This window comes from Rhamphochromis sp. 'chilingali' (genome assembly GCF_963969265.1).
Source record: "Rhamphochromis sp. 'chilingali' genome assembly, chromosome: 2".
NCBI lineage: Eukaryota > Metazoa > Chordata > Actinopteri > Cichliformes > Cichlidae > Rhamphochromis > Rhamphochromis sp. 'chilingali'.
The window spans coordinates 52584726-52610243 of record NC_137930.1 but is presented as its reverse complement, the minus strand read 5'-3'; the positions used below and the strand labels follow the sequence as shown (position 1 = coordinate 52610243).

The 25518-nt window shown below is 40.4% G+C and overlaps 1 protein-coding gene across 3 annotated transcripts; it reads left to right on the top strand.

Annotated features, from left to right (window-relative positions):
* Positions 1–304: 304 nt before the first annotated feature.
* Positions 305–25518, top strand: LOC308390463 (calcium-independent phospholipase A2-gamma-like). Of its 3 annotated transcripts, none has more exons than XM_080872498.1 (10): positions 305–443; positions 959–2258; positions 2891–3040; positions 4558–4709; positions 4903–4997; positions 5899–6070; positions 6386–6443; positions 6796–6990; positions 21364–21559; positions 23306–25518. In XM_080872498.1, the coding sequence occupies exons 2-10, from the start codon at positions 1035–1037 to the stop codon at positions 23581–23583; spliced, it is 2520 nt and encodes an 839-aa protein (XP_080728624.1). In that variant the 5' UTR covers positions 305–443; positions 959–1034; the 3' UTR covers positions 23584–25518. The 3 variants fall into 3 exon arrangements, with proteins under 3 accessions (XP_080728624.1, XP_080728623.1, XP_080728625.1); XM_080872497.1 differs by having other exon boundaries at positions 390–544; XM_080872499.1 differs by having other exon boundaries at positions 397–448.

Here is a 25518-nt window from a genome sequence, read left to right as displayed (position 1 = left end):
CTCGCATTAGTTACTAAACTCGCTATAACTATTTGAATACGCACAAGTGGTTTTATTTAATTTTGATGCAAAAGATTTTGCTGTTTATGTGATTGAACTATTTGGGTAGCATCTCTTTAATTCCACCTGCAGCGCTTCAATTTTTAACAGCAAATCCCGAGTTTCAAAAAACGTGTGGGGACAATTTCTTCATAGAAAATGCTGACTCCGCTTCCCCTGGACACATTCGGCATACACCGTAAAGCATATTAAGTGTACCCTATGCAGCCGTCAATGGTGGAGAATCTGCTTAACCAATCAACAGAAACTATTTAGAGGACCAAAGGACAACTGGCCAATCGCAGCGAAGATGGAGGATCATGTGACCATTGTTTTTCTTTCGACTGTTGATGTCACATCACTCTGGAAATTAGGCATCGGGTCGAGCAACCTATTACACTCCCGTAAGGTGTTATGCTTTTGTGTTATAGTTAATCAAGGATGACCGTTTAATAGAAGGATTAAGTGAATCTGGTCTCTCGTGAAACAGCAAAACAAAGGACTGGTATGCCTTGTTGTTTTGTGTGCGGCCTGTATAAAAGCTAGCGTTTAGCGGTACTCTGTTAGCTAGTTGCTGATGTTGACATAGTTAACAGTGAACCTGTTGTCCTCTCACCTGTGACAGTTAATGAAATAGTGTGCTTGTTAAAAGTTGAGCGATACTCAAACACCAGATTAACAAGAACTCTTTTGGTATTTTTTTCTGTTATGCAATTGTTAAAAATATTTTATTTTTAAATCGATTCATTCCAAAGGGCTTTATTGACTTGCAAATTTAAGTCAACAATTTACTATAAACAGTGTGTGATACAATGATAGATTTGATATAGCATTACGCTCTGTGGTTATTAATTCTATACAGTGTTTCCCTTATTGGGTGTATGTAGTGGTGATGTAAACTTTTTTTTTTCATTACCAGGTTAATGAATGGGGAAAGCACGGGTGTACTCTTGATATTTCTTCGAATGGGTTAAACCCTTGTGGACTGAAAGAATATGAATCACAGATGGGCTTCAAATACCTGGGTGAAAATAAGTAGAGCATTGCTTATATGGCAGTCCCATGCTCACAAACCAGCAGCATCATTGCCTTTGTGTGGTGTGTTTCACTGTAAGAGTCATGCACAGCAGCCCGTTTTCCATAAGGAATGCTATCTCAGCTGGAGGCACATTCACCACCTGAGGGCCAAGGGTCGCAAGGTGGGGTTCTTTAAAGGTAACCAAGTTAGACATCGGCTTGGCCTCCACACCAGCACCCTGTATTTGAACACTTCAGCTTCAAAGTGGTCTGCTGGCCTGAGCCGACATATGTCTCGTGTCAGGAACACGCTGGACACAGTTTCCAAAGCTGTGAGTGGGACACATACAGAGCTGATGTCAAAGATCTCCAGACTCAAACCTAATGCTTTAAAGGCTGATAAAAATGCTGAAGCCAGTGTTGAGACAAGGCCCAAACCTGATGAGAATACAGTCACATCCACTTACAATCCTTCTAATGCTGCTCTCTCTCTAGCATCAACTGCTCAGAAACCTGTTGTTCAGAGATCTTCTGCCAATCCGTCCCTTTCCACTTCTGCCACATGTGATACAAGTTCCATTACCTCCACTCATGCTCAGACTTCTACCCAAGAGACTGTCACTGCTATAGTCCCAACTGTAACGGAACCGAGGGAGAAAAAACTGAGACGTATTGCTCCTGGCGTCAAAGCTACTTGTTCCAGGAGGCAAGAGGAGCTCCAGCCTTCGCTGAATGATTTGGAGAGCAAGAGCACAATGCCCAAACAATCCACAGACCTCTTCCATCCGAGCACCTTTTCAGTGAACCTGGGTGAGACTTACACCTATGTAGCAAATCACGTCAACTCATACTTTGGCAGCAGCATAAACACTCAGGACAAGAAAGAAGAGCATCTTGAAAGCTCTTCCACTTACTCTCAGGATCAACAAACCTCAGACCTCATGCCGGTGTCTAATAAGAAAGACCCTGCTCCCCCAAAGAGGGGTTTAGGACAGTACCTGTCTTATTCAGCTCCAACTGTGCAGGCATTTGTTGGGAACTACATAGCACCTTTTGTTCCTAAGTTCAGAACAGGAGAGTCCACGAGCGCTGTACTGGAGGAAAAGAAATCAGAGGACGTGTCAGTGAAACAGGCTGAGGTTAGTAACGAGCAGAAGGCTGCGGAGGAGAAAGCCAAGAAACTTCTGCACCAAAGGGAAAAGGTAGGGCTTACAGCACAGCAGTATTTCTTTCATAAATTTTTCCTTTTGTAGTAAGCCATATATTTTTAATAACCTGTTCCTTGAGAATCCTACGGGCATGCTATAGGACTTTCTGCTTTCATTCTACTCAATATAAACTTTTTTTCAATAGTCCCAGATTTTGTGGGTTACGCTTTTTGTCTGTGTTTGAGTGAAACATTATATGCATATTAAAATGATCCAGTATAGTATAGTGTAATACAACAGAGTGTCCACAATTAAAACTCAGACCAGCGCACTTGTTATTCTATATGTCTATTGGAAGGATGTTGACTTGCTGTTCTGGGAGTTCTGGGAAGCTACATTCAAAAATAACCCCCTTGAAAAGTTACAGGGCCACAGAGAGAGGGCGCTTTATAGGCTTACGGGGGCCTTTATGTTGTGGAGATCTAAGCAAGTCTGACATCTAGTTTGTGGCAATGCTGGATTGACTTAAATGTGCATAACATACATGGTCTTAGATATTATTATAACATATTAAATAATATATCAAGCACATACATAATATTCACAGCAACCACCATACCTGCCTAGTGAGGAATAAATGTACTGTATTTTTTATTTATTTATTTATTTTTGCTTTTATGTCACAGATTATTGCAAGAGTGAGTGTGGACAATCGAACCCGGGCACTGGTTCAGGCTCTCCACAGGGCATCAGATGTAAAGGTTTATATCAACAGGGTGGAGGACTTAAGTTACCACCTCTTGGAGTTTCCAGAGACTCGTGGCGTTGCAGTGAAGGTGAGAAATGTAGCAGTATGTGGCGAGGTGTGGTCTGTGGCTCAGCTGCAGGGGAGGGGTGGTGCAGTGGGTTTATGGGGCAGTGCCAGGGGAGACTGACCAACACAGCTGGAGATCATGCCTCCCCTATTTGGGCGGCACGCCAGGATCCGAGAGGATGAGGGAACTGAAAGCAGACAGTTGCGGGCGCGCAATTGTCGCAGCAACTGTGCGAACCAGCCAGCAACAACAACCTGAAAAGGCAAAACTGTAAATAAAGAGCTGAAAACACAGAAACACTGTGTGGGTGTGTGCGGCGTACACGAAGCCAATTGCGTTACACAGTAAAGATGGTTTTTCTTGTTCATTTTCCAGCAGATTAACATCCACACGTGGGTGATGTTTTTTTATAGAGAGCTGACGGAGTTGTCAAAACAGTTTTCAGCAGCATGTTTCTTTTTATTTACATGTTAATTTCCACGTTATGTATGTACGGTCTGCATATGCTGTGTGGTCAGTTGCTGAGCTTCTGCAGCATTAGCATGAGAATCATATACATTATGCTTTCTGATTGTATTTGAGAATTCTCCGATGCTTGCAAAATGTCAGTCTGTGAGCTGCGCTCAGCAGGTTACACACAGCTCTAAATGCAGACTGCACACTGTTACATAGATTTATGTCACATCAGTGATACCACAAATACTAATCTAGAGTATTTTAAACCAAGGTTGTTTTTCTCTGTAAATTCAGTTTTTGGTTTCTCATATTGTTGAGAGCCTCACTTTGCAAGTGGCTACAGAAATAAATGTAATGATATTTAAGTTTTCATGCACTCATGCTGTGAGGGGGGGAAAAGAATCTCTTCAGACATCTTCGGCATTTATTTCGGTCACATTGCTCAGTCTGTTTGCAGTACCTTTAGATGTCATATTTTATTTATGATCAAGGTTTTACAGATGTGCAGTGGTCACACCAGTATCGACCCCCATCCATTTTTAACCATGACAACGAAGGTCAACATTAATTTCTCATTGCAAATTGATTGCACTGTGTATTTTTTGCTAAATTCAGTCTGAATAAATAATGACCGGTGAACGAGCGAAACTGGTTTCAGCCTTTTTCATGGAAACCGTGGGGATGACCTCTGATTCAGTAAGCGTCGATAGTTTGTGCCCTGGTTTATGTAACTATGTGCTGACTGATATCAGGCAGCAGAATTAGATGGGATGCAGGGTGAGAAATACAAGGAAAGAGTAAATCTAACAGGAAGTAATCATGATGCATTATCAAAACAAGGAGAATATAATGCACAATCAAAAAGAAGACTGTTTATTCATGCATGCCTGAACTTTGCTTGTTTTCATATTTGTTCACCCGTTATGATGTTGAAGTTTTGGTTTTGAGAGCGCAGCTACGTCTCGTAACAGAGAGACGGTTCACCTCTACATTCCTACTATCTAGTCCACACCACTTCATGGTGGATTGACAGCATTTTCTGTTTCCGGTGCTGACTGTCATGCTATGTTTGTATTTGTCAGGAGAAAGTTATCCCTTGCCTCCTCCGTCTGGAACAGGCTAACGATCCGGGTCTGAGAGCAGCCGTTAGAGAAGCACTCGCTCTGGTGGGCTATCATAAACCTGTCAAAGGTAGAGGAATAAGGATCTTGTCCATAGATGGAGGAGGTTTAAGGTACACGCTCGGCTTCACTCCCCTGCCCCCCACACTCATCTTTACTTTAAGATATGAGTTGATGATATCAAGTTTATAGTGTCAAAGGTTGTACACTTCTTCTATTAGTCTTAAATCTTGTGCTCTTGATGATGAGTTGGTTACTAATGTCTCATGCATGTATCCATGTATTTGTCTGGCTTTCTACTTTCAGGGGAATTGTTGCCCTTCAGACGTTACAGAAGCTAGAAGCCCTGACTGGGAAACCCACTTACAAACTGTTTGATTATATCTGTGGTGTCAGCACAGGTACGCTGTCCTCCTGCCCTACTTCTGTATAGTCAGAGGCATGTATATGGATTATCTGAACAAAGTGCAACACTTAGCAGAGTACAGGCAGCACTGACCTATTTGTTGCTCTGCTCTGAATTTCGACCTCAATTTCACCAGCAGCCCCTTTCCTCTCAGTCTGGGTGAGAACTAATATTGTACAATTGCACAATAAATTTTGCTTTCATTACAGTTGATTTTAAATTCATAAAATGAATTCATAAAATTTACAAGTATTTTACTGTCAAGTACATTAGGTGCTTCCTTGATGTTAAATCACCACAAGGGGGAGCTGTGGACCAACCTCAAACTGATTAAAAATAGATTAAAAGCCTGCTGTTTATTTGCAAAGCACATTGGGCTTTAATCACTGTTAGAAGTTTCTGTTTGTCCAGCATTCTCTCAGTTATATGTTTTAATCTCCACCAGCTGGAGATTAAAACTCTCACTAAATCTGAAAATTTTCAGATTTAGTGAGAGTTGTCAAATGTGACAACACGCCTCCTAAATCAAATGGTGTTCTCACACATTTAGAAACCTATTGGGGCCACATCTGGCACTTTTGCCCACATTGTGCCATTGTGACTCCCTAATCCTGTTGGCAATACTTGATCAGTCTTCTAACCATGTTATTCCTATTCACATCCTGTAAACTGATCTCCAAAGCATCTGGTTATAACAGATGATCCTTCAGTAAGTTTCCTTCCAGTAAACCTGGTTCATTACTGTATGAACATCATCTTTGAGGACGAGAACAAGCTGTTCCTCGATGCTTTCTCAAAGGATTGTCTGAACCTCCTCTACCTCCTGTTTACAGCAGCTCAATTAACAGTACATCTCAGTCACTCTCATTTGAATGTTTCTGGTTGTTTTAACTCAGGTGCTGTGCTCGGGTTCATGCTAGGCATGTTCCAGATCCCTCTGAAAGAGTGTGATGATCTGTACCGAAAGCTGGGCTCAGATATTTTCAAGCAGAATGTATTTGTCGGCACCATGAAGATGGGCTGGAACCACGCTTTCTATGACAGTGAAGCGTGGGAGAACATCCTCAAGTGAGTTTTGCTGTTATAGTTCATGATCAGTGTCTAGATGAGCACCTTGTCTTTCTCCTTTATTGTGGTGCCATGCAACAACAATGGCTCTTCGACAGCCATGGGAGCAATTAAAATACAGAAATGCCTAAAAAAAAAAAACAACAAAAAAAGCTGCTTGTTGAAAAAGTCTGAAAGCTATATTACAGAATAAAGATTACTGTATGATTAATCACAGTCAGCATTCCTTTGAAGGGAACTCATTTACCTTTAGTCATTATGCTACTCTAAACCCTCTACACTAGAAAATAACATCACCTTTGTGAACCTCCACAGAGAGAAAATGGGCTCTCACCTCATGGTGGAGACTTCAAGAAACCCTGACTGCCCCAAGGTGAGCTTTATGAGATGGTCTGACTCATTATTCCCCCAGCGTGTTTTTTGCCTCACCTTGTTTACTTGTATATTACTCAGAAACCTTCTTTCTCCATTTCCCTCTCTTTACTGTTCTGCTTGACAGATAAAAATAGGCTCTAAAGCCATAAGAAAGTGGGCCTAAAGAAGAGTATATGCTTTTCAGATGTCAGCATGTCTCCTCTGAGGCTCAGAGCTCAGTGATGACATAAAATTGATCTGTCAGAATGTCGACCTAGATATTATGCCTGCATTTCTTGTCTGCTTTTGTTCAACTACAACCTGACACTGACAAAGAAAGTCACCCTGTATGTTGATGCCCTCACCCACAGGTGGCAGCTGTGAGCACCATTGTGAATCGGGGCACTCCTCTGAAGGCATATGTTTTTAGGAACTACAACCTGCTGCCTGGGATGTGCTCACACTACCTTGGGGGCTGCCAGCATCAGCTTTGGCAGGCCATCCGCGCCACATCAGCAGCCCCCGGGTATTTCCAGGAGTTCCCTTTGGGGAATGATCTCCACCAGGTCAGTCCCATTCACAGCTGTTACGAAGGGAGAAATCCTCCTGATACTGGCTGTACTGACAAATTTCGCCAAACTGACATTTTTATTTATGTCAGTTTTTAATTTAGCTGGTTTTATATCAATGCGAGAATGAGGCAACATAGGATTTTATAATTTATACCTTTGCTGTATCTACTAGAGATGGACCGATCCGATATTACGTATCGGTATCGGTCCGATACTGACCTAAATTACTGGATCGGATATCGGAGAAAAATAAAAAATGTAATCCGATCCATTAAATATCACGAAAGCACCTCACAAAACTTGCAACACGCCGTAACTCACCTCAGAACGTTAGCACGTCGGAGCAGTATGCATCACGTGATAGAGCGGCTGTGGCATGCGGGACCTGTCGGTGGTCTGGATAGCATTTGGAGCTTTGCTAACAACCCGGCATTTCATCTCTGACAAAGTTATCCCGAGAGAAGTAAAGCAAGTGTGTAAGTCCATCTCTGAATGTTTGTAAAGCATTCCTGCGTTAAGCTTAACAAACGACTGCCTCTTCTTGCTGCTACTTCAATCATGAAACTGCTTAACGATCAGCTGATCGGCTTTTCTGTCGCGAGTCCGTGACTCTAGTTTGCTTTTGGCCCACTTTGCACCAGAAAGAGGAAACCAGCGGCTGAACAACAGCAGCACGTTTAAGCTTGATCAGCTGTTGTTAGAATTTATTTAATATTACTTTCTACTCGAGGATCTTTTTCTACTAGCTGACGCTGGTAACTGTGCAGGGGCGGATCTAGCAAAGTTTAGCCAGGGGGGCCGATAGGGCATTAACAGGGAAAAGGGGGCACAAAGACATACTTTTCTTTCTTATTCTCATTTAAAATGTCTAGCTTTTAATAAATAATTATCTGACACCCAAAGTTTTAATTTGATGTAAAATGAATAGAAGTCAATTACTGTATATAGTAACTATTAAGTCTAATATATATACCCTAGTAAGCTATAGTACTTTTTCCTTTGGGAAGGTACCATCTGTGCAGTCTGCAATTTTGTTGAAGAAAGATGTTGAATCTATTTAATATTTCTTGAAAAATAATTGATTTCTGTGCATTTTTTTTCCACACTGCATCAAATTAAGGTTGATTACGTCGATTAAGCATCATGAGGTGGAGCGTGAGGGGTGGTTCCCTATTTTTTATTTATTTATTTTTGTTGTTGCTGGGAGTTGGAACCCTATTAGTTAGGTTGCTTAATATTTATGCTAAGTACTCTTTAAAATACCAGAATAGGGAGGATGGTGTAGGTTTAAGTTTATTAGATTGATCAGTATTGCTGAACTATGAAATTTTTTTTTTTTTGCATACAGGTATAACAGAATAGCTTTAGTGTAGTTGTTGTTTTAAACTTGAGTATGAACTTATACAAAATGCAGCAAGATATTTAAAAAACAGTTTTGTTGATTAAAAAACACTATATCGGATTCATATCGGTATCGGCAGATATCCAAATTTATGATATCGGTATCGGTATCGGACATAAAAAAGTGGTATCGTGCCATCTCTAGTATCTACTTGGAGGCTGAGGGCCACTGGTGGCCGCCAGTATTTTTGTTTTTATTTTTATTTATTTTATTTTGTTTTAAATGTTCTTTCATATTTAGCTTAGTTTTAGTAGACGAATAGCCTCAGATTTGGCATATAAACTGTACTGTTGGTTCAACATGAATACAGTTTGTATAATTTGACCAATAGTTCAGGGTTTATAGTCATTTTAGGGAAAACAGATTTTTCCAGTAAAGTTTTTCTAGTCCACATCCTATAATTACTTCTGTTCAGCAACATTTTGACAGTCAGAGCGTTACACGTACTTCATGCACTCAGCCAGAAGTCATTGTTGTCACAGCGTGCCATATCGAAAGACCTTTGCTGGCCAGCTGAGAATTGCGCTGATATTTAGTGTTCATGCAAATTCTTTTTTTCAACTGCAGTCCGCTGCTGCAGTATTAAAGCTTTTAGTCTTGGTCTTCTAGATTAACATGCCCCGCACAGTCAGTGTCAATGCTGGAGAGTTTCGAAGGATTTTGAGAATTCTAATGAGAAAAATTCTCTGCAGAGCAAGTGAGAGGGAGGAACTCTATTTCCTTTCTGTTAGTATTTATTTCCAGTCAGCTACATTTTGACAGAAGAATGAGGGGTAGAGTCGTCGTGAGACGCACTTAAATCCATCTCCATTAAACAGGTTCGCATTAGCCATCAGCAACATAACAAACCACCAGTCCATTTTGCCATTTTGCTGATCAATAAATCAGCAGAGGTTGCTCTGTTACGCAAATGGAATGGCAGAAAGCACAGACGATATAAGAAACCTTATGAGGAAAGTCACACCAGAAACTGGGTAAACGTCTTGTTTTATTTTATTTAGAGTAGTCATGCTGCTTATTTTAAAAAGGCAAAAACACAGGTGGGAAAAGGTGGGGAATAATGTTCCACTACAGTCTAAGTATTCAGTTGACGTAGCCTGTGTTTGATTTGCCACATACAAGTGTGGGAATCTCCTTAAATTTACATTAAAAACACAGATGAACAGACTCTGATGAACTTAGTGTAGATCCATCACACGTGAATGAGAGTGTGTTTACATCAAAGGCAATATCCCACACAGGCGAGCTCTGGCACTCCTAATTGGAAGCTGTGTTAGGTGTGCAGGTGAATGAAGTGCAGGGAGAGAGAATGAAAGAGACTGGATGATGAAAACCCACCTGTTGTGGGAGATTTCCCCAGCATGTCGTCTAGCAGGTCTCCCTCTGATGCATAAATTATCCCAATCCAGAGCTTCCCTCATCACACAAAACTGTGTGACTGCTACATCTGCTTCATTGGAAAGAAAATACAGACAATCTAATTATGGAGCTGCTTTTGCAAAATCACTTAGTTGGCGGCCAGCAGGAGGCCTCGTACTTTGAGATGAGACGCCATCAGTAGTTTAATATATTTAACACATCTGACATGAAATCAGTTACAGCTGTTATATTTTTATTTCAAGTCTGTCAAGAGAAAATTCCAGCTGAAGAACTGAGTAAAATTAGAAAGAGCTCTTGGTAAGAAGAGCTAGGGTTAATTTTAACCTAAAAAATCTCTGAAGAATATTCAAAGGCCTTGACTGAGAATTCATGTGCATACGGAGCGTTTGCACAGCTCTTGCAGTTTTGGGAGTGTTTTTGCTTGTATTTACTATCCTGAAGATGACTTACATTTGTATGTAACACCAGGATATGTCTGGCTACCAAACGTGTATATTTTAAAGCACACCTTATTTGTGGTTCCTGAGACACTGAGTTCATGCTGTTTAAGCTGACATTTACCTACCCGAATTCCGTGTTTTGATTTCTCATTTCAAATTTTAAGATCTATTGAGATGTAAGAGGATAAAATAACTTGCCTAAATCAGTCAATTTAATTTAATCCTAGTGTATCAAAGGCTTCATGGTATCTTTTTGGTAAATTCGGATTATGTTGATTTTGATATAGGCATCATATGAAGTTAGACTCACAGATAAGGACAAAATTATTAGCAAGGGATTTTCAACATTGCATTTCCCACCATACTAGTTTCTATAGAAAAAATAAATGATATCTGTTTGCACACAATATCAGAAAAAAACTCAATTACCAGGGTCAATATTATTAGCCCCCTGAAAAACAGGAGATGGATATATGAAGTTACAGTCACAGTGTTTCCAAATGTCAACTAGAGTGTGAAGTATCATGAAGAAATTCAAAAGAGAGCTACACAGTACAGAACAAGCCCAGCAGAGGGAGGAAGTGAAAGATTTCAAAGACTCTGTCAAGAAAAACAGTGATAGATGTGTCTAAAGACCCCAGAACAACTGCCAACACACTAGTGAAAGACTTGACCGAGACAGGTGTTGTAGTCTCGAAGATGACAGCCACTAGAATCCTGAATGGGCTTCAAAAACAAAACTCTACATCTGAGAGACACCTTTAAGTCAAACTGAAGTATGCCAAGAACAACCTGGAGAAAGATTATGTAGACTGGTTATATCTGGAGAAAGAAAGGAGAGGGGTACAATCGAAACAACGGCATCCCCACAGTAGTGGGACTATTATGCTGTGGAGATGTTTCAGGGCATCTGGAACCAGGAATCTGCTCAATGAATGAATCAAGAAGAAAGCAGGATATGTGAAGATTTTGAAAGGGAAATCTCCAGCATTCAGCAGCAAAACGCGGTCCAGTTCATCGCTTTGTCTCTTAACACAATGACACAAAATATGTGCCGCTACTGGTGAAGATCTACCTCCAGAAACAAAAGAGAACATTTCTGACTGGCCTGCACAAAGCCCTGACTTGAATGTTAATGAAAATCTGTGGGGTGAACTGAAAACCTGAGGTTCATGCCAGAAGATCAACAAATCTGGAGTAGCTTGAGAGGTTCGCCAAAGAAGAATGGGCTGGGTCACTCAGGTGAAACTTGTTGAAAACTAGTACATAACTGCAGGCTATTATCCAGCAAGAAGGGTACAGAATTAACTATTAGCATCTGGGAGGCTAAGAATTTGACCCTGAAATTTTGGATTTTTGTCAAATCAAAAAATTTTGTGTGTGCAAAATAAAAATAATACAAGCATCCAAAATAAAACCAAGATGTTTGGAAAAGTTCTCAAAGCGCTTAACAGCAGTCTGTCCAGGCTGTACCCCGCCTTTTGCCTTATGGGAGCTGGGATGGGCTCCAATCCTGAGAAGGATAAGCAGAAGAGGATCAGCAGATGTTTAACAGCACATTAGAAATACTTTTTTAAAAAATGACTTTTTTATAGAGAGCTAGTAATTCTATCCTCATCTATTTGTCAGTTTTCTTTGCTGAAGCAAAGACTACTTTGCTCAAGCTAATGGAAACCTGAGTGATGATAGTTCAGATGTAATTTTAATGAGTTTCTAATTATGATTACACAGTAAAATCCAAGAGCAGGACCCGTAACAAGCTCCTGTTCATATACGGTTTCTGTTAAGCACTCTAATTTCCATGTGAATGTTTGACCATCTTCAAAATGCCACCCAGTCTGATGACTTATTTGGTGCCTGCTTGAGACCAGTTGTGAACATAACATGCTGTGTGTATGATGTCAGGATTCCCTAGAGAGAGAGTCATCTCACTCTTTTCCACCGACGCCCACAGACTTTCCCACTTAATTCAAGCCCTCAGACAATCAACCTTTTGTGACAGCAAACGCAACAGTTGTAACGGCATGTGCTGAACGAAGGTTGGACTTCTCAAGCAGCTTTCGAAGACAGATGAGTGTTTGTTGATGATTCTGTGAGTCTGCAGGCTGGAATGGAAACCTGATGGAGAAGCACCTAGATTCTATAGATTCTTTCTACTAACACTGGGAAAATTGTAACTTGGAGCGAGACCTTTGAAGCAGAGCCATGGCATTATCAAAGCCTCACACTCGCTACCATAGCCGTGGAGATCATCCTTTAGTGAGGGGGGAACAAGGGAAAAAGAGGTGGGGTGGAGGATAGATGAGATGAAGCGAGAGAGGAGGCGCATGTTCCACATTAAAGCTCGCTCAGTTATCTCGACTCTAAAGAACACAGAAGTAAAAGACTTCAGACATTTCACAGGGGATGCCAGGGCATGCCAGGAATGGTGAGGAGGACCCATTTTTTGTTTGTTTTTTTGGCCTAGTTGCCATGGTGTCTCCTGAGGCGATGGGAAGGAATGGGAGCTTGTTTTGTGCCCACCCCTGCCAGCATTTGATGGGAGACATTGGACTAGTGGACCACCACCCCCAGCGCGACCCCTTGGAGCCCCAACGTGGCACCATGCTCAGCCGAAAGGCTTCACTCAGCCACAAATGAATAGGTCACATCAGCCCTCCCATACGTATTTGTCACTAATGAACGAGGGAGTAGACATAAATTAGTACAGGAAGGCATTAAATGTGGTATCTGTGACTATGAATGACGTGAAAAGCAGAGGGGCTTTCATAATTAAATGGCATTCTAAGGTGTAACTGAAGAGATCCTAACATTTTAATTCTTTTTTTTCTTTTCTTTTTTCCCCTCTTAAAGGCCTCTGGAGATGGAATTATTGGTCATAAATGATATATTTGTATATGGCACTAACTCATATGAAGCAGAGAGGAGAGAGGAGATGTTGTAGATTCAGGGTGTGAATCAGAGCTTTTAAACTCTTTCTCATCCCTGCTTGCTCTTCCCATGTTAAGCCCTGGGAACTTGGCCTGCAGACTGTTAGAGGATGGAGCTCACATTTTAGCCATGCTGCAGACAGCTTCCTCTTCTGAGACTGACTCAGGATCTTTGTCCTTTGAGAATAAGTCCCATCTCCCATTTTTAACAGGGGTGGCTTGAGTGGCTCCAAGAATGTACCTACTGTAAGTAGAGCTGCCTTATGAAAACACATACTTAAGCAAAAGTAATCGTTTCAAAAGATGCCAATTGTCTTTAGTTTTTATTTATTTTTTGATATAGCCTTTATTCATGCAGGTAATCCCATTGAGAATCAATGTCTTGTTTACAAAAGAGACCTGTTTCAGACAGCGTAATAAAATTACAACGATAAAAAAGCTAAAATTATCTAACGTTGCATCTCGGCTACTGTAATAAAATACAATATGAAAATAAAGCTTTAAACTAAATGAATCAGTTTGTTATTGTAATAGCAAAAAGGGGTGTGAATAGGTTTCAGCATAACACAGACTGATGCGAGCCACACAGTTCACTTGATTAAAGTACGGCAACTCATAAAACAGACACTAAATAATGGCAATGAGCGCAGCAGTGTGAGGCACAATGAGAGCTGCTTAATTCTGATTTGATAGGCAGGCATATGTGAAAACCTTTCGTAGCTAAATAAAAAAGTAAATCTCACATTTTTGATTGGCGATATTATTTTCTACTGTCTCATTGAGGCTCAATGAGACATAATAAGGTGATATTTCATTGTTAATTTTATTAAACTCTGCAAACAGCATATTTGTTCCTTCACTTCTCACATGCACTGACTTCAGAGCAGCGCTCACTCATTCACTTACTGCACTGCAGTTATCTGTTAATCAGACCTGCCAGTGGTGTTGGATAAATTCAAAAGTGCTATAATTATAATTAAATGGAATTAAATGCAATATTATACAATGTTGTGAATAATTTGGCTGTTATTTTGTTCTGTCATCATTAATAGAAGGGCAGGAGATAAATAGTAAAATTAGTAACATAGTCAAGCATAATAGAGTTGTAGGAGTGATAATTCTGCAACAAATGACTCGAGTGAGAGTGAAACCTGTGCTTCTTTAAAACTCCTCTAACAAGTGCATTTTAGTTGAAAGTTACACTTTCTGAGCTATGTGCACTTGAGTAACTTGTTAGCACCCACCTCTGATTGTCACATCACCTCTGTTTGCTCAAATCGCTTTTTCTTTCTTTCTTTTGTTCTGTAGAACACACTTTTTCTCACATGCACAAACACTCGATTGAGCTGGCACACTTGTTTGAGGATTATGCTGGTCCACTTATTATGTTGACTGACTGCTGTGTGGAAGCTTCAGCAAATCTTCCTCGTCTCTGACCTCCCTCGCCTTTTCACAATTGCGCATCACATTCAGATGACTTCTTTACTGCAGACCCTGGAAAGAATTCACAGCTTTAAACCTCGCGTTGCAATATATTGTCACGGAGGTGTGTCTTCCATCATCCTCTTAGCAAAGCAGCAGGGTAATCTAGTCTAAATTGTCCAGGGGATGAGTTTTGAAATCATGCTTTTTAATATGAATCTGTCAAATATGTGCATAAGGCCTAGAGTGACTTTAGGCTGAGTAAATATGGAGGAGAGCTTCTGAAGGCATTTATATCGCTTCATGAATTGTCACAGTTTAATCTCAGCGGCTGCAGTCGACAGGGATGATTCATTGTTTCAATATTGGGTGTTCATGTGTGGTCGTGTATTCACAGAACGTGTGGGAAAAGGTAACTGTCTGCAGTATATCTCAATTGTTTTGGCTGCCTGGGGGCAAAGCTGGCACCCTTACAGATGAGTCCTTCTTCTGTTTATAGCCTGGGAAGATGATTTGAACGTCACGGTGACCTGAGGGGCCCATAAAGCTATAAGGTCAAGTGAAGAGCTAGTCCATGGAATTACTTAATATGGCATGAAGCCCTTTGACTTGACCTGGCCACCATTTAGGACTGGTGCTCACACCGTTTCAGTTCCATCCTTGCAGATCACAATGATGCTTTTTATGTGTATTGGAAACCATTTGGGGAATTCATTTTGGTCAATGAGCAGATTTATTTCTCTGATTGCACAGGCAGTGACTGGGATGGCTTCATTTTGTGTGCAAATGGTATGAGTTGATTTGGAAGATTCATAGTTGTTTTTTTTTCCTGGCAGCCTAATTATCTGCTTATCAAGTGAACGACCATCTCTGGAAAACATTCTGGTATTGTGACAGACGTAATCGGATGTCCATGACTTATGTAATTCTTCCCTAATTAATCATTTGTGAGAAGGGAGCCTCATTGGCGGGGCATCATAACAAATTACTACAGAGCTTAGTGCTCCTCAGTCCATCCCTGTCAGAGGAGCAAAAGAAGAAAGTGTAATGACTAAAGCTTCTCCCCAGAGCTGAGATTTGAATGCTACACCAGGCTCTATTTCAAAAGGTTCACCTCATTTAGATTTAAGCTGACGCTCCCTCCTTTTCTGTGTTGTGGTCGTTCATAATGAACCCTTCCACAAATGAGTATTGAAGGTTTACCCACGGGTTAGAGAGGGAGAGGGATGCAGAGGCGCACAGGCTGGATGAATAGGATGAAGTTTGCTGTCCCTGCTAATGGGAGCTGACATACATTGGGGCGTGAAATGACTTTTAGTGATCTCACGATAGCACCTCTTTGCTATTCAAATCAGCTCTTCCCCCTATAATGCAGCTTAAACTGACACAATGAAGATAAGCTCCCAAAAGTTAATGACAGTGGAGACATTTTTTTTAAGCAGCAGTGTAAATAAATCATGCAAATCTCAATATTATTCATTTAACTGAGAGAAATTTTTATTCCAGAATATACTGTAAGAACAACATCTTTTTAAAGCCATTCGGTTTTTTGAAAAAATGTCCCCCTGGGTGTGGGAGCCCCAATTAGGTGAAAACTTGGTATATTTGCATACAGACTCATAGAAGTGATGAGCACATTTGTGAATTAGCCATTAGACCCTGAAGGGCAAAGGCGAGGCTAAACGAGCTTTGATCCTCAGAGTAGTAACTAACCCATAACACCGGAAGAAAGACTCAAACACTGTCACAGGAAATCATTAAGCTTCTATGAAAGCCAGAATTCAGAGCTGGCATTCCTCTTTATCTGATAGAGAATTTAACCTCAAAGGGGGTTAAATGATTGCTACTGACAGGGGTGTACTCTCTGAGGACATTAGTCTGTAGACACATGGCATTCCTGTTTACAGTGACATTGAGTCATTTCGAGTATAAGCAGCATTACAGCTCTAAATCCTCGTAAATGGAAGTGACCTTTGCCTCGCGTCATGCTGCGTGTTTGACAGACAGCTTGAGTGGTGCCATTTTGCATGCAGCCTTATTTGCAGTTTGTCCCAAGTGGATCATAGTTTCAGCTTAATTCATCATCCAGATGTGCTCTGGCCTCAAGAATCTTTGTGTGAAAATGTAGTACTGGCCAGTGTAAAAAGGTAAAGTATTGGTATTTGTATTGGCCAATGAATGAAAATGGAAAAAGTTAAAGAAAAAAAAAAGACTTTTCACCTTTCAACCATGTTATAAGTGTTGATGTTGCACAGTTTGTCCACCAGAGGGTTCTCTGCGATTTTACTGTTGGTTTGGAAAGCTGCAAACACAACAGTCATCTAATCTGAGCAGACTCGGGCAGAGCGTGAACGAGTGAATAAATAATACGTGTAAGAGTTGTTAGGGAAATTCGTGGAAAAAAAAATTGTTGTCCAGTACATTGGAGTATTGAATTTTTAAATTGCCAGATCTCGTTATTAGTATAAAAAGTCCTCTATCGGTTGGACTTTGATAAAAACAGTGTGTAGAGTATCTTAGTCTATCAGGAGTTGCTGCTGTCCTGCAATAGCATGCAACAAATCCCAAGTAATGCTACTTTTTTCTTTTAGCAACACTTTAAAAAAAAAAAAAATGTGTAAAATTATTGTCAAAGCAACTATTGTTTGTGTCTGCCATTGCCTTACAGTACTGTCGTATTCAAATAATCCAACAACCAAACCTTGTGATGATTGGCTGCAGAAGTTATGCAGTCTCAACTTGCAAACTCACCTGGCCTAGCATTCCAGGAAGCATAAGTACAGGAAGCTTTGCAAGGCTAAAATCAAACTCTAGCTGACTCGCTCATCTTCTGGTTCTAGCTTTTGCCATTCAATTTATCGACTTCCTGCCCTTGACTGTAGGATAAGAGGTCAAAATAGTAGAGCATATAAAAAGGCAACATGATCTCTGGGCAAGTCTGCTCCTCTGGTGTTGGACAGATGGACAAGTATGATGTCTTGAGAAAATTACATTAGAATGCAACCAGGCAGTAGCTAGTAAGCATGCCAACTTCATTAGATTTTTCTGCAACACACTACATTATAGTCTTTAATATAGTCATGTCTGTTTCTTCTTAACATTCTTTTCACAGTTTCACTTATTTTTAAATGGTTAAAAAGTTGTTTTTGCAGTAATAATGTTAAATAGTGCTCCTGTTGGAAAGTCGGGGTACTACCAGCCTGTTTGGACACCTGCGTAAAAAAGATGACTATACAAATGACTTTTTTTTTTTTTTTTTTTAAAGAGAGAGAATACAGAAAGAAAGCCTAGCAGTCTTTCAGTGATGCAATAGGTCTTTCTATCAAAAACATATTTTTCATAATTGCCTTGACCTTTTTTACCCGCTCTGGGCTCGTCCAGCAGGTGCACTGAGATGCAGACAAGCTAAAGCATTAAGTCCCTCGCTCAGACAACCATTGCACAGTCTGCTTTTAAAGTTATATGCCCTGGCACTGTGTGCAAGCGCGACCACTGCGCCTCTGAAACTTGCCCCCAGCTATTAAGCACAAAGAAGCCATAACTGGACCCGGACTGTTGCCATCATTGCCGCAGAGTTCAGAAAATGGAGCCTCTCACACTGGGGTGAGTGATAAGAAAACTGCTTAGTTGTTTTGTTACCAGCTGGGTTTGACTGGTGCCCAGTGCAGCAAGTTCCCCTAAGTCTCTATTACGGGCACATCCAATCCAGGCATTTTCCTCTTTTTTTTTTTTTTTTTTATGTGATTCATTTCTCGGTCTGCCAGACAACCTACTGGTGCATAATGATGTGCTTTGGACAAACGGCCACCTCAGCAGTTCTTCTATGCTCTGTCACAGAGTGAAGCCTTCTTTGTATGACTTCCATCTCAGCCAGTTAAATGGTGCTCTCTGAGGCTCTGGCTCTAATTATTATCTCAGCAACTAACTTTTAGATCATCGTAGTAATGATTGATTACACATTATCATAACAGATTATTAGACACACGTGTCTTTGTAGTTTTTCATGTTAGTTAAATTTTAACCACTGCAGTAGTTTAATGCTTGGCAGTGTCTTTCTATCTTTATGTCTGTCACTCTGTGCATAAATAGCAACAACAAATTCTGGCACAACTTCACCTACTTCCAAGGTGCATGGAGAGGATGCAGGAAGGTAAAGAGGAACAACTTTATTAACGGACCAACGTCTTTCGGCTCGTGGCTTTCATCAGGGTCATAATAACATATAAATCAATTTGTTTAAATAAAGGGAAAAAAAATCCCCTTCCCCCATTTTTATCGTTAATGGTCTAGTCCAGTATTCACTTGGGCTGCGACTTAACCAGTTAACCTATTAACCAATACTAACCTGTTATACGTCAGCTGGTTTACTTACTCTGTGAATGAAACCATAGAGAACTATTGCAAAGGTTATCCTGCCATTCTTTTGTACAGATGTTATTGACCTCTAATGGCTCTTTGACTGAACATGTGTCACATTTTCTCAGTTATTTCATTCGTCCTTGATAAATACGTCTGTGGTGATGTCTTCAGAATGTATGCTAGGTCCAAGCAGGTATTCAAAACCTGAAAAAGTTTAGTTGACTATCACAGAAAAGTAAGGAGATGAAGCGTGTACATAATAATTTTAGTGATATATAAATCCATTCATATCTCATGAAATTAGTCAGTTTTCTCTTGATCTGCTTATTGGTGTGGTATTAGCCCCCTGCATTGTTTATGAGAGAATGCCTGAAAAAGTGAACTATACAAACTGTTAGAATAAAATGTTAGCAGCATTGTGTAAAGCTTCCTCCTGCAATGGGTTTAACACACTAGTGTCAAATGAAGATGTTTTATTGAATCATGTAGGTAGTCTAAATAAATTTCTTCCCCAGATTGATTTACCAGAGTCAGTACTTCACGCCTACTCGTGGTGTTGCTTCAATGAAGATAAAGTGAACTGAAGTCTGGTGAAACTGAAGAAACTTGCCGAGGAGAGCGGCAACAATTAAGCAAAGAGACAAGTTGAATAATGGAAATAACACACAGAAAAATTGAGAGCATAATATGGTGATTAAATACACAATTTGTGCTTTTTGCAGTTACACTATAGGGAATTTTTTTTTCTTGATTTCTTTTCTTGATATCAATGCCATCATTAAAAATTGGCGTGCAATATATAAACTACTGTAATAATCATAACAGAATCATAATTATATCAATACTGTGATAGGAATGAAATGTAATGCGAGGTCAGCAAAGTGTTAGTTTCCCCATCTGTGAGTATGCACGGGTCTGCTTGAGCCCAGCTAAGCTCCGTGTGGACGAACAAATGCCTGAACATTTTTTGGGAATCCATGCACTCATCCACGGGACAGTAGAACACAGTAGAAACTACTGTCTTTGCATCCTCCAGGCAGTGTGCAGTACTTGAAATTAGTGTAATAGGAATGACTGCTCATGTCTGCAGCTGTCTTTATCCACCACCTTACTCTGTGATTTGACCTTCCAATGAAGATTTTTTTTTACACTTTTTATTTTACGACAATACAACCAGAAGTTATTTATCCATTTGATTCATTATTACAACACCAGCTATAGCCTGTAACTCATGATATCTGTGGTCAATGAATGCCTTTATGATTAATACAAAGGCAGCTGGCTCTTTGTCCAAACTGAACAGATCAATCATAACCTTTGTTTCTACTCAAATATCATTAAAATGTTTTGGGAGGTTTTGTGTGCCTTTCTTTCTTTCTTTTTTTTTAATGGAAAATGTGTCTTTTAAATTGTATTTATTTGCATTTCTCATTATAGTATGAACTGATGACACAGACTTGCTTGATCTGTGTCAGCACAGCTTTTATCAGTGCAAGCGAGCTGCTGACAGTGCAGTTGACGCAGAGAACTCTGTGTCTAAGTAAATCATAGCTGAGCTGCAAGTGTGTCAGTAAACCCTTAAACTTGTTTTACTGTTATCTAATGCCAAATCAATTCTCTTTAGCACTCCAGGTTTTCGTAGAGAACTTGTACATTAAGTTTTTCAGTTGTAACGGGAGCTTTTCCTCCAGTCCAGCTACAATAGCCAGAGCTTTGCAATTTTATGTTGGATTAATGGAACAGTTTTCCATATCGCACTCTCAAATTTATACACGCGAGGTGTTTTCCCCCATTGCTGTGTGTGTGTGTGTGTGTACGTATGCCACACGCTATCAGAAATGCACACACTATTGTATGCACTGAGCATGTGCTCTCGATCAAACATGTGTGTACACGGCCATGTAAACAAGCACCATTCGCTCTACTGTGTCCCTAGACATTTGGGGCCCTGCGGCTCCCAACCCCCCCAAGCTCGGCTTCCTTAATGAGAATGGGCCCTTGTGTGTTTGATCCTGGTGCCAGCCCTGCGGCCCCTCAGCCTCATGCCTATTCAACAATTCTGCAGCCTCTCCAGTTACTCCCCCACTGCCTTGGGTACAAAGCACTCATGGGCAGTTGTTCGATATCAAAGCAAGTCTGACTGAAACTGTGAGGGGAGGGGAAATGCTGGGACTCTTTGTTTAATAGACTTACAAGCAGCACTAAAGCTGCACATTGATTGATTGATTGATTGATTGATTGATTTTATTTTTCCTCTTCACTTTATCAGATGTTCTTCTGAAATTTTGTCTATTGACTGTTAAAATCCATGAAAGGTTTCAAACCCCAATTATTTGGTTTCACTGACTTTGGTGTTGGCATGAAACACCAAACCTAGCCTGTAAACAGGTTGCCTAACAGCACTTTTGGGTTTTTTGTTGTTGTTTTTTCACAGGATGGAGGTCTACTGATTAACAACCCCACAGCACTTGCTATACATGAGTGCCAGTGCTTGTGGCCTGACACGCCTCTGGAGTGTGTGGTCTCGCTCGGTACGGGTCGCTTTGAATCTACTGGCAAAAGCAACGCTGCATATACAAGCCTCAAAACAAAACTCACCAACGTCATCAGCAGTGCGACAGACACTGAAGGTAAGGATGCACCGCAAAATGATGGCGACCTATTGTGATCGCCAGTGTTTCACAGCTTTGACAGCTGCTAAATGTACAACTAAATTCTAAAGCACACCTGTGTCAACCAAGGAGTGATGAAAGCCTGAAACTTGCCGTGACAGGATCAAGTCATAGTGTAAAGATGGCTGCAGTACAAAAAACTGTTAACTGAACTGCCTTTGTTTGCAGTGTTGTTTCAGGTCTGTTTATAGTATTTCCTCTACACAAGAAGATTAAATAAATGTACATTAGCAGTGATCATTCCCTGTTTCTGTTTCTTTTCTAAGGGGGAGATTTAGGATTTTTGATGGTATCTTTTTAGAAAACACTGCACCGCAGGTCGACTTTGTTCTAGATAAATCCCACTGTGGCCCTTTGTAGCGGCAACCTCTTTGTCTCCTTATCACCTCTAGACATGGGCACTTCTGCTGTGCCTAAATTTGGCTTGTTCCCCTCCCTGTTGCTGCTGTGGTGCAGTGTGTGTGTGACCTAGATGCTTCTCTGCACTTGTTCGTCCTGTATTTTGGGATTAATCCCTTTCCTAGCTCTCTTGCGGGCTTTTGTTATTTAGAAACAGCAGATTAGAAAGAGTGTTTATCACAGATTTCCTCTTTTTCAAAAGCTTTAGTGCTCGCAAGCCTCCTAGTTTGTCTTTGGTGTATCAAGCTTAGCTGTGTTTGTTGTTGCGGATAGATAAAGCAGATCTAATAGGGTTTCAGTGACAAAGATGGAGAATATTACTTTTTATATATCTTCAGACGTGTTTTGGAAAAATGACCTTGGGCCACTCGTTCTTGAAACAGCTGTTCCTTTTATAAAGACCTTGTACATCCAATATACGTGCAACCTGTTTGCTTAAACACAGGATACTGTGTTTAAGCAAACAGGTTGCATGTTTCAGTTTGTTTGGTGAATACATGGATGTCTTACAAGACACAGAAACGAGTCTGAAAGGTTTGCAGCAATTCTGGAGTCTTTGTGTTATTGTTTTGTGTTTGGATTTCCATATTTGGTAGGTGAAAGGTAAAAGGGACTTTCACTAGGAAGGTGATGATATCACTATCTAACAACTAATCCTTTCTGCAGAGGGAAAATAGTAGAACACTTTTTAGCAGTTGGCATCCAGCTCACTGCACAAGACCAAACTGTTTATGATTGACAGTATAAAATTTTGAATAACGAGTGCTTTATTAAAGTAATGAAAACAAGGTTCATCTCTGATTTAACCACATGCATTATCTCTTGTGAGTAAGCTGTTCTTGTCTCTGTGTATAACTTTTCAGCACACAATAGTCTAACACTGATTTGCTCTATAAAAACTCTCCAGATCACCTCCAGATAAGTTACTCCTTGTAGAGTTTTGCAGAGCCTTGGAGACGGTTGGTTTTAATACTGTGGGAACTCAGACAGAAACCTTTTTGGGTGCTTCAGGCCTGTTTTGTTACCCGCTGCCTGTTTGTTTGCATTTGTAGGATGTTGATTTTAAACTGCTCATGCAAGGCAGATGAAAACAGCCGTGATAGACAGGCTAGACATTTTCACTTGGTGTTACCTCACACTCTAGCCCTGAGCGCTTACTCAGTGACACTTGTAATCCTATAACAGCGCTGATAGATAAGGTTTGACTTTGCTAGCCCCTAGTAAGGCAGTATGAAGTGAATTGTGTTTTAATTTTTTTTATTCTCTCTTATATGACCTCACTCTTACTTCTCCTTCCCCCTCCAGAGGTTCACGCCATGCTCGACGCCTTCCTTCCTCCAAACACTTACTTTCGCTTCAACCCCTACATGAGCGAAGATTTCTCCTTAGACGAGAACCGCCAAGAGAAGCTCAACGCGCTGCAGGCTGAGGGCTTGCGTTACCTAGAGAGGAATGAGGACAAGCTGAAGAAGGCAGCTCGTTTCCTGACCCGAGAGAAAAGCTCCACCCAGAAGATGACTGACTGGGCCAGGCTCAGGGTTGATATGTATAATGGTCTGCCCTTTTACTCGTCCAAGTTTTAGATTCCACTCGAGCCACGTTTTTCTGGTCCACACGAACCTGGAAACTTACCGAGGTCCAAGTGTCATTTTTATTGCCCTGTAGCTCTGAAGAACATTATGTATGTGCACAAGTAGATAATGTATACAACATGCCAAATGCCACCTCCTCACTCTCACTTGACACTGTGATGTGATTTTAGTTTAAATGTGCTAACATCTGTGGCAATGAAGATTTATCCGATGTATAACACTTGACTTAGCATAGCATTTAAAGAAGATCTTTTAAATGGCTTGTCGATTTAGAAGCTCCGTGAGTAGAGATTCTACAGCAGCTGATGGCAGTAGTTTAACATTTAAATGACTTCTTTGCCAAAATGAATGCCGATTTTGTGTTGCAGATGCTCAGTTATCTCCAGCCGACAATTGGCTTAGGTTAAAGACTGAACTAAAGACTGAAATTTGTCTGGATTCTTCAAAAGGTAATAAAATCCAGAATCTGCCTGGGAAAAAAACCTACCTGTTCTCAATTTAAGACTTAAAGCTAACGTTAGCTAACTAGCTGCTGGGACTTGATAAATATTGGTAAAAGTGGTGTCGATGTTCTAACTTAACATTCTGATAACTTTATCTCCTTTGATGTTCCTTTCAAACATAGAACACAAAGACTTTATTTCGCAGATAAGCTAGTAATGGTGGCATTAACAATGATCTTCCCACCATGTGGATATTTACTGATCATTTACTTTTGTTTAAAATACTGAAAACCAGTACATCCTCACAAACCAGTATTTATATTCTCACATAAAAAGAATATATATATATAGATGGACTTCATGTGTTGTTGAGTAAATGTATAACTTGTAAAACTGCATTGTTAAGAAAAAAAGTCTAAAATTAATAACTAAAATTTGCACAACAAATACAGCTACTGCTAAACTGTGTAATTGTATTTTGATAAGAGTAACACTGATACACGAGGGGCCCACATGAAGCGTTACAGAGCTATAAAGTATGTCAGTACAATTTACATATGATGATAAAAAATAAAGATGTCTATGGGGAAAACACCTCAGTGTGTTAGTAAGGTGCTAGGCTACCACAGCAGCTTCAGTGGGCTTTGGGATTAATTGTACATGTCACTCAGTTGGTATTTTGTTGATGAAGTGCTGTTTAAGACTCCAAAATGTCCTCTGGCTGTTAAGGAATATTTTCTACAGTTTTTCATTCTTATCATAGATAACTTGCATCCGCACAGCCATCTTCATCATCTCAAAGTCTCTGCAGTATGTTTAACCTGCAAAAAAACCAACACAGCCTAACAGAGAGGCCCTAGGGGTCAAGGGTTTTTTATGTTGTTTTTTTTGTCACGTGTATGTAAATTGTGATAAGGATCCAGCTAGAGCCTCACTGTCACAAAGCGTGAATTTTTATGTGTTATTTAAACTGCAGAGTATTTTTAGTTCAGTTGTTTCAAGCGCTTTTATCATTGTGTGCTTTTATTGTTCAGTTTTCTGGAATCCCTGCAGGCTACTCACATTTTCTCCTCTGTCTTTAGTGTGCCCTCTTTCCCTTTGATGACTGTTCTCAAAAGCCGCTTTCACCCTTTCCACCTTGAAGTGCTGTGTTTTAGTCCCGACTCTACTGCACTGTACCGTTTGTTGAAATCACACAGGGTTTATCTGATGGGCTGGATTAAAACAGATGGCTGCTTATTGATTGGCTGGGATGTAAAATGATTTTCGTACGCTGCTACTTTTGCTGCACATAAATGCATCGCAGGCGTCCATTTCGACGCCTAACCTGGTCACGTACCGTATTACTGATACGACATTGTGTCGGTTACTCCCAGAGGGCTTGCAGCCAACACAGATATAACCCAGATTAATATAATTCCACTCATCTCTTGTTGGTCCCGTGTAAAGAATGTTTGAGAGTGTAATTAAAACCCACTACTGA

Bases quoted from the DNA above. Each gene is read 5' to 3' on its own strand.
- LOC308390463 (XM_080872498.1), top strand. From the start codon at position 1,035: ATGAATCACAGATGGGCTTCAAATACCTGGGTGAAAATAAGTAGAGCA. The intron at 2,259-2,890 runs GTAGGGCTTACA...TTTATGTCACAG, and splicing joins TTCTGCACCAAAGGGAAAAG to ATTATTGCAAGAGTGAGTGT. The intron at 3,041-4,557 runs GTGAGAAATGTA...TGTATTTGTCAG, and splicing joins CTCGTGGCGTTGCAGTGAAG to GAGAAAGTTATCCCTTGCCT.